Source organism: Photinus pyralis, unplaced genomic scaffold, assembly GCF_008802855.1.
Source record: "Photinus pyralis isolate 1611_PpyrPB1 unplaced genomic scaffold, Ppyr1.3 Ppyr1.4_LG8, whole genome shotgun sequence".
Lineage (NCBI taxonomy): Eukaryota > Metazoa > Arthropoda > Insecta > Coleoptera > Lampyridae > Photinus > Photinus pyralis.
This window is the reverse complement of record NW_022170819.1, coordinates 10,541,002-10,550,446: the sequence shown is the minus strand read 5'-3', so window position 1 is coordinate 10,550,446 and position 9,445 is coordinate 10,541,002. Positions and strand designations below refer to the sequence as shown.

The window sequence follows — 9,445 nt, the reverse complement described above, 5'->3', positions numbered from 1 at the left end:
GCCCGGTTGACCGGGTTGTCCTGGCTGACTTGGTTGGCCAGGTTGACCGGGTAGTCCTGGTTGGTCAGGTTGACCGGGTTGTCCTGGTTGCCCTTGACCTGGCTGACCTTGTTGACCTGGTTGGTCCGGTTGACCGGGTTGTCCTGGCTGACTTGGTTGGCCAGGTTGAACGGCTTGTCCTGGTTGCCCTGGCTGTCCTTGACCTGGATGACCTTGTTGACCTGGTTGGCCAGGTTGACCGGGTTGTCCTGGCTGACTTGGTTGGCCAGGTTGACCGCGGTGTGTCCTGGTTGGCCGGTTGACGGGTTGTGCCTGGTTGCGCCTTGACGCTGGCTGAAACTTGGTTGACCTGGTTGGCAGGTTGTCGCTGCTGACTGGTTGGCCAGGGTTGAACCGGGTCGTCTGGTTGCCTTGACTGGCTTTTGACCTGTGGTTTGACCTGGTGGCCAGGTTGACGGGTTGTCTCTGGCTGACTTGGTTGGCCAGGTTGACCCGGCTTGACCGGTGTTGTCCAGGCGTGGACTTGGTTACCGGGTTGTCTGGTTGGCCAGGTTGACGGGGTTGTCTGGTTGCCCTGGTGCCTGTACTGGCTGCCTTTGTTTTGACTCTGGTTGCCCGGTTGACCGTGGCTTGTACTGCTGACTTGATTGCCTCCATGGTAATCAACTCACCGCTTGTCCCTGTTGCCCTGGCTGCCCTTGACCGGAGCTGTGCCTATTGACCGTTGTCCAGGCTGTCCTGTTGGCGGGTTGACCTGGTGCCCTGTTGTCCACTTGGTCCAGGATGCCGTACGCATTTTCCAAACACCGCCCAAGTGATTTGTGATTGCGAGGCCTGCATCATACCTATTATTCCGATTAAACTCCATACACCAGAAAAGCGTTCTTCCTTTTACGTACACGATAAAACTTTTGCACAGTTGTTTTTCATCAGGAAAACGTTCTGTCATGACAAATGTCCCTGATTGGGTTAGCTTGGCCTGGATCGGCTTCCCTGGCTGGTCCGGGTTGTCTCTGAGCTGCCGCTGGTTGACCGGGTTTCCTGATTGGCCAGGTTGACCTTGTTGACCAGGTTGTCCTGGCTGACTTGGTTGGCCAGGTTGACCGGTTTGTCCTGGTTGGCCAGGTTGACCGGGTTGCCCTGGTTGCCCTGGCTGACCTTGTTGACCTGGTTGGCCCGGTTGACCGGGTTGTCCTGGCTGACTTGGTTGGCCAGGTTGAACGGCTTGTCCTGGTTGCCCTGGCTGTCCTTGACCTGGATGACCTTGTTGACCTGGTTGGCCAGGTTGACCGGGTTGTCCTGGCTGACTTGGTTGGCCAGGTTGACCGGGTTGTCCTGGTTGGCCCGGTTGACCGGGTTGTCCTGGTTGTCCTGGTTGCCCTTGACCTGGCTGAACTTGTTGACCTGGTTGGCCAGGTTGTCCTGGCTGACTTGGTTGGCCAGGTTGACCGGGTTGTCCTGGTTGCCCTTGACCTGGCTGACCTGGTTGACCTGGTTGGCCAGGTTGACCGGGTTGTCCTGGCTGACTTGGTTGGCCAGGTTGGCCCGGTTGACCGGGTTGTCCAGGCTGACTTGGTTGACCGGGTTGTCCTGGTTGGCCAAGTTGACCGGGTTGTCCTGGTTGCCCGGGTTGCCCTTGACCTGGCTGACCTTGTTGACCTGGTTGGCCCGGTTGACCGGGTTGTACTGGCTGACTTGATTGGCCAGGTTGACCGGGTTGTCCTGGTTGCCCTGGCTGCCCTTGACCGGGCTGGCCTGATTGACCCGGTTGTCCAGGCTGTCCTGGTTGGCCGGGTTGACCTGGTTGCCCCTGTTGTCCACTTGGTCCAGATGCCGTACCGCATTTTCCATACACCGCCCAAGGATGATTGCATGATTGCGAGGCCTGATCCCATACCGTATTATCTCCGCATGTAAACTCATACACCAGAAAAGCGTTTTCTCCTTTTACGCAACGATAAAACTTTGCACAGTTGTTTTCATCAGGGAAAAAACCTTCTGTATGACAATGTCTGATTGGGTTAGCTTGGCCTGGAGCGGGTTGCCCTGGTGGTCCGGGTTGTCCTGATTGGCCAGGTTGACCTGGTTGCCCTGGCTGACCTTGTTGACCGGGTTGTCCTGGCTGACTTGGTTGGCCAGGTTGACCGGGTTGTCCCGGCTGCCCTTGACCTGGCTGACCTTGTTGACCTGGTTGGCCAGGTTGACCGGGTTGTTCTGTCTGACTTGGTTGGCCAGGTTGACCGGGTTGTCCTGGTTGGCCGGGTTGTCCTGGTTGGCCGGGTTGTCCTGGTTGCCCTTGACCTGGCTGACCTTGTTGACCTGATTGGCCAGGTTGACCGGGTTGTCCTGGCTGACTTGGTTGGCCAGGTTGACCGGGTTGTCCTGGTTGCCCTGGCTGTTCTTGACCTGGCTGACCTTGTTGACCTGGTTGGCCAGGTTGACCGGGTTGTTCTGACTGACTTGGTTGGCCAGGTTGACCGGGTTGTCCTGGTTGCCCTGGCTGCCCTTGACCGGGCTGACCTTGTTGACCTGGTTGGCCCGGTTGACCGGGTTGTCCTGGCTGACCTTGTTGACCTGGTTGGCCAGATTGACCGGGTTGTCCTGGCTGACTTGGTTGGCCCGGTTGACCGGGTTGTCCTGGCTGACCTTGTTGACCTGGTTGGCCAGATTGGCCGGGTTGTCCTGGCTGACCGGGTTGTCCTGGTTGCCCTGGCTGCCCTTGACCTGGCTGTCCTGGTTGGCCAGGTTGACCGGGTTGCCCTTGCTGGCCAGGTTGACCTGGTTGCTCCTGTTGTGCACCTTGATTTGGTTCAGATGCCGTACCGCATTTTCCATACACCGCCCAAGGATGATTACATGATTGCGAGGCCTGATCCCATACCGTATTATCTCCGCATGTAAACTCATACACCAGAAAAGCGTTTTCTCCTTTTACGCAACGATAAAACTTTGCACAGTTGTTTTCATCAGGGAAAAAACCTTCTGTATGACAATGTCTGATTGGGTTAGCTTGACCTGGAGCGGGTTGTCCTGGTGGTCCGGGTTGTCCTGGTTGGCCAGGTTGACCGGGTTGTCCTGGTTGGCCAGGTTGACCGGGTTGGCCGGGTTGTCCTTGCTGCCCTTGTTGACCTGGTTGGCCAGGTTGACCGGGTTGTTCTGGTTGGCCCTGACCGGGCTGGCCAGGTTGGCCGGGTTGTCCTGGCTGACCTTGTTGACCTGGTTGGCCGGGTTGTCCTTGCTGCCCTTGACCGGGTTGGCCAGGTTGACCGGGTTGTCCTGGCTGACCTTGTTGACCTGGTTGGCCAGGTTGAGCGGGTTGTCCTGATTGCTCTGGCTGCCCTTGACCTGGCTGACCTTGTTGACCTGGTTGGCCAGGTTGTCCGGGTTGCCCTGGCTGCCCTTGACCTGGCTGACCTGGTTGACCGGGTTGTCCTGGTTGGCCCTGACCGGGCTGGCCAGGTTCGCCGTGTTGGCCTGGCAGACCTTGTTGACCGGGTTGGCCAGGTAGACCGGGTTGTCCTTGCTGGCTAGGTTGACCAGGTTGTCCCTGTTGTCCACTTTGATTTGGTTCAGATGCCGTACCGCATTTTCCATACACCGCCCAAGGATGATTGCACGATTGCGAGGCCTGATCCCATACGGTATTATCTCCGCAAGTAAATTCATACACCAGAAAAGCGTTTTCACCTTTTACGCAACGATAAAACTTTGCACAGTTGTTTTCATCAGGGAAAAAACCTTCTGTATGACAATGTCTGATTGGGTTAGTGTGACTTGGGGCGGGTTGCCCTGGTGGTCCGGGTTGTCCTGGCAGACCTGTTTGGCTAGATTGGCCGGGTTGTCCTGGTTGACCCTGTTGGCCGGGCTGGCCTGGTTGACCCTGTTGGCCGGGCTGGCCTGGTTGTCCAGATTGGCCGGGTTGACCGGGTTGTCCTGGTTGTCCAGATTGGCCGGGTTGACCAGGTTGACCGGGTTGTCCTGGTTGGACCTGACCGGGCTGGTCAGGTTCGCCGGGTTGTCCTGGCTGACCTGGTTGACCGTGTTCACCTGGTTGGCCAGGTTGTCCTGGCTGACCTTGTTGACCTGGTTGGCCAGATTGTCCGGGTTGACCTGGTTGGCCTTGCTGTCCAGGTTGACCGGGTTGTCCTTGCTGGCCAGGTTGACCGGGTTGCCCCTGTTCAGATGCCGTACCGCATTTTCCATACACCGCCCAAGGATGATTGCATGATTGAGACGCCTGATCCCACACCGTTTTATCTCCGCAAGTAAATTCATAGACCAGAAAACCGTTTTCTCTTTTCACGCATCGATAAAACTTTGAACAGTTATTTTTATCAGGAAAGAAACCTTCCGCCTGGCAGTGTCTGATTTGGCTAGCTTGGCCTGGAGCAGGTTGGCTAGATTGTCCAGGCTGGCCTTGCTGTCCTGGTTCACCACTTGCGGAACCTGATCCAGTTCCTGTGGCAGCGCCATCTCCTGTACCGGATCCACTTCCTGATCCAGACCCATGTCCATTGCCAGATCCTTCCCCTGTTCCGCTGCCAGCACCATTCGCTGACCCACTACCAGACCCTGATCCGTTTCCGTTACTACTACCTGATCCCGATCCGTTGCCTTGGCCACTGCCGGTACCGATACTACTGCCGCCTCCAGATCCTGATCCAGTTCCAACAGCCGTTCCGGAACCGCTTCCTTGACTGTTGTTGCTTCCTGTACCTATTCCTGTCCCACTTCCTGAACCGCTACCATCGCCACTTCCAGACCCCGATCCACTTCCATTACCATTTCCTGAACCAGTTCCACTTCCGCTGCCGTGTCCAGACCCCGAGCTGCTACCACTTCCCATTCCAGACCCACTTCCTTCGCTATTGCTGCTCCCGGCTCCTGACCCTATTGCACTTCCAGAACCGTCACCGTTTCCGCTGCCCGTACCTGTACCAGTTCCATTTCCCGTTCCAGATCCACTTCCTTGACCACTACCACTACCGGTTCCAGAACTGCTACCGGAACCACTGCCTTGACCTGTACTGCTCCCAGTACCTGACCCATTTCCGCTTCCAGATCCGGATCCATTTCCATTACCAATTCCACTCCCAGACCCGCTGCCATTTCCAATTCCGCTACCAGAGCCTTGACCGTTTCCGCTACCAGATCCAGAACCTGTTCCGCTACTGCCTCCTGTGCCTGAACCGCCGCTATTTCCAGACCCACCTCCAGAACCTGAGCCAGTTCCACTTCCACTACTTGAAGACGATGATGAACTGGACGAACTCGATGAACTTGATGAGGTGGATGAACTTGACGAACTGGACGAGCTAGCTGAGCTAGAAGAACTAGAAGCACTCGATGCTCCCGCAGAACTGGCCGCACTTGACGCTGCCGAACTGGCCGCACTTGACGCTGCAGAACTGGCCGCACTTGACGCTGCAGAACTGGCCGCACTTGCCGAACTTGCCGCGCTTGAGGCACTGGCTGCACTACTGCTTGCGCCTGCGTTATTTCGGTCAGTGTAGAAGTTAGACGGATTATTTACGGTGGGAGCATTAACTTTGAATATTTCACTATGTACCCCGCAATTTCCTCTGACCGCTATGGGGTGATTGCACGTTAGCGAGTCTTGATCCCAGACTGTGTTTCCAAAGCACGTGAATTTGTATAAGTTGAATATGTTGTTAGCCGCTTGGACACATCTATAAAAATTGGTGCAGTTCGTCGCATCGGGCAGAAAACCTTCCTTTGTACAAATCGACCAATCATAATAACTGCTACCTTCCTTAACTTGTGACGCAATCCACGTCGATACGCCGTTTATTTGCTTGAAGATACCATCCAGTTCGTTTCCAAATTGCAATCCTCTGCATCCGTATCTTTTGGTCAATTGGGGATAATTGCAAAAACCGTTTTCCGCATCAAAAATTCTTCCAATGCCGCATTCGTATTGTAACACTGTGTATTGGTTATTCCTTATCGTACATTTGTAAAATGTCTTGCAGTTGACACTGTCTGGGAACAGGCCTTCGTGGGGACATGCGAAAAGTACTGCGTTGGATATTTGCCTCGCGTGACGTTCTTCTGTAACAAAATTACAATAATTAACACTGATTGGTAAGAAAATCATGTTTGTTAGTTTCTTGTTCTACTCAAACCAGCAATACACCATGTAATTTAGTTCTTCCATGACATTCGTAATGATAACTTACTAATTCGGTCTCGTCATTGCTGCGATGGATTTTATCATTAATTAAAAACGTTTAATTAATTAATTGTACCTCGGCCTCGGCCGTTTTCGGAAAATTCGGTTCCAACTTCATGCGAGCACCGGAAACACTTTCAATAAATCCTCAAACTATTCATGTAGCTTTTTCAGAATTTAATGTAGCTCAACTCGTTTTCGTTGTACCTTCAGTATTTTCGCTAAATTTTAATCCGGCAAATCACGACCAATTTTACCAAAACATCTGAACAATTTCGAACATGTTTCCGTACAATTAATGTACAACAGGTGTTCCATTTACGACACTATTTTGTTGTATGTATCTACCTAATCGTTAGTGCTATCAAAAAGTAATATAAGCGGCATGTGCCCTTTTTTCGTCAAACTTAAAATGGAAAATCAAAATTCGAAAATGTTTGTTCGCTTAAGATATTCGGGGGAAAATAAACAAGTACAAATTGTGCACAACCCTTGTGCAGGTAAAGCGCATTTTTTTAATCACCCCTACAAAATTTCTTCCATAAATAAGAAAGTTGGCACTGCACATTCTACACAACACCAAATTTGGAAAATGGCGCTACATTTGGTTTATTCCAAGTGGCTATGTATCAAATTTCATTTAAATAATAATAATAATAATAATAATAATAATATGGTCTTTATTGCATTTGTGTATTCACATTAATCAAAGCAATGATTTTAGGGCGAAGTTCAGCCTAGGGCTGTTCTACCACTTAACACTAGATTCGGCCAGTTTTACAATGAACTAGTAAAGCTTCATAAGGACCAATTTACATATAAATTAATATAACATACAACGCAAATTAACGAGCAACAGTGGCACAACCAATGTAACTTAACTGTAACTTTCAGTAGATGTGAGGTGTTCAAGGAGGAAACTTTTAAATTTAGTTTTACTATAGTGCATAATCTCATAAGAGTATTTATTAAAAATGTGTACGGCAACATGGGAGAATGAACGTTCACGCAATGTAGTATTAGATATTGGAGGAGTTAATCTACCCTTAAATCTCAAATTAAGGTTATGCACATCTGTTCTAAATGTCAGTCGTCGATATAAATAAGCTGGTGTTTTCATATTAATGAGAGTGTGAATGAAGGTGGCAGTATGAAAGTATCTCCGATCATTCATATTCAGCCAGTTCAGGTCTTTTAACTTATAACGCACCCGTTCATACTTTCGAATTCCAAAAATTAATCGAATACATGAATTTTGAAGCTTTTGTATACGATATTTGTCAGTACTGTTCAGGCACGGGCCATAAATTACATCGGCATAGTTTAGATGAGACAAGACCAAACATTCACACAAACGCTTTTTTTGTATTACTGGTAAGTATTGACGATGGGGATAGATTAACTTTAAATTTAGGTAACATGTTTGAAGTGTTTTGGTTACGTGTTTTGTAAACCTTAAGTTTTCATCGAAATGCAATCCCAAATTTTTAACGTCTTCTTGAATAGTGATGGCGATATTATTCACTACTATTTCAGAGTTTCGCTTTACAACATCGCGATCTTGCTTCCTTCCAAAAAGAATTACTGCTGATTTACTCGGATTTATGACTAGTCCATGATCCAACGAAGTTTGATAAATTGCTGAAAGGTCATAGTTGAGAGCGGCATTAGCCTGGAGAGCTTCCCTTGGATCAAAGGACAAGTACAATTGAGTGTCATCTGCGTAGTGATGATAGTTGCATGAGAGTAGGCAATGGTTGAAATGAGATGTGTACATTAAGAATAATAATGGTCCAAGAATGGAGCCCTGTGGTACCCCAGTCGACGTCTGACAGAATTCTGACACATTATTATCGTAGACCACCGCCTGGCATCTATTAGAAAGAAAGCTAGATACAAGTGCGCATGCTTGAGGCTCTAATCCAACGTAATGTAAAATGCCCAATAATAACTCATGACTTAGGGTGTCAAAAGCCTTTGAATAGTCTAACAGAACTAAATAAGTTAACTTCCCCTGATCGCTGGCGCATATAATATCATCAGTAACACTAAGTAGGGCTGAACTGGAACTGTAACCCTGCCTAAAACCAGACTGAAGAGAAGGAAGCAATTGTTGGAAATGGAAAAAATCTCTAAGTTGTTGTTCCATTACTTTTTCTAAAACTTTAGACAGGGTAGGAAGAACGCAAATGGGTCTTAAATCGTTAAGGCTTTGTGGTTCCCTTTTTTTTGGTAACGGTCTTACATACGCGATTTTCCAAGCGGCTGGAAATACCGAGCATTTTAAGCATTCATTTATTATATGAGTAACAAATGGAATGATAAACGGAATACATAAACGTAATGCCCTAATACCTACGCCATCATGTCCTACTGCTTTCGATTTGATTTTTAGAAAAATGGAAAACACTGAATTCATCTACCGAACTGAATTTAAAGGTGCTAGTAATGGAATCCTTTAGATTTGAAACATAAAAATTAAGTATGCTATCATTGATATCGCTGCGAGGGATCGAATTTATAAAATGGGAATTAATATCATTCACATTCCTTAGGTTCGTTGGGAGCTGATGGTCTTTGGTTTTTCCTATATTTAACTCACGTAAAGTGGCCCACATTTGCTTGGCGTTCGAGCTACTAATTGTATTTGAAAAGAATTCCTTTTTTTCAGTTTTAACCATAACTGTAATTCGATTACGCATTGTCTTATAGGCATTCCAGTCCAGAGGATTACGTGATAGTTTGAATTTGCTTAAAAGAGTGTTTCTAATTTTGATCATTTCGCGTAAATTTGGATTTAGCCAAGGAGCATAATTCTTAGTAAAACGGTAAGTTTTGTATGGTGCAAATAAATCTAACAGAAAGAGAATGTTCTCATTTAGAAAACCTACCTTACTGTCGATGTCCTACATATCGTATATAACTCTCCAGGGGATTGCCTCCAGATGACTTTTAAATGCAACGTAATTAAAGTTTTTAAAATTTCTAATTGTTTTAAACATTGCTTGGGAGGTAGTGGGGTCTTTAATCGAGCAAAAAATTGCTTCATGGTCACTAATTTGAGGAACAGAAAGGGTCCCTGCTTCAACAATCATCTCAAGTTTGGAAATCAAAATATAATCAATAATGGATGCAGATTTAGGAGTAATTCTAGTGGCTTCTGTGATTATTTGACTTAAATTGAGAGTATCAAACAGGTCTAGTATGTATTTTATGTCCGGTCTGTTTACTTGTTTGATGTCCGAATTAAAA

The 9,445-nt window shown here is 48.3% G+C and overlaps 2 protein-coding genes across 2 annotated transcripts in view; both read right to left on the bottom strand.

Annotated features, from left to right (window-relative positions):
- The window catches only part of LOC116178414 (glutenin, high molecular weight subunit DX5-like), a 1,351-nt gene extending 694 nt beyond the window's left edge, over positions 1 to 657 (bottom strand). The window contains exon 1 of the mRNA XM_031497901.1: positions 30 to 657. Coding sequence (XP_031353761.1) covers positions 30 to 657 — 628 coding nt within the window. The remainder of the gene's footprint in view (positions 1 to 29) is intronic.
- Positions 658 to 667: 10 nt separating this feature from the next.
- Positions 668 to 6,162, bottom strand: LOC116178411 (collagen alpha-5(IV) chain-like). Its single transcript, XM_031497898.1, has one exon. It carries the CDS (start codon positions 6,116 to 6,118, stop codon positions 668 to 670), a length of 5,451 nt encoding a protein of 1,816 aa, XP_031353758.1. The 5' UTR covers positions 6,119 to 6,162.
- Between the last annotated feature and the right edge of the window lie 3,283 nt (positions 6,163 to 9,445).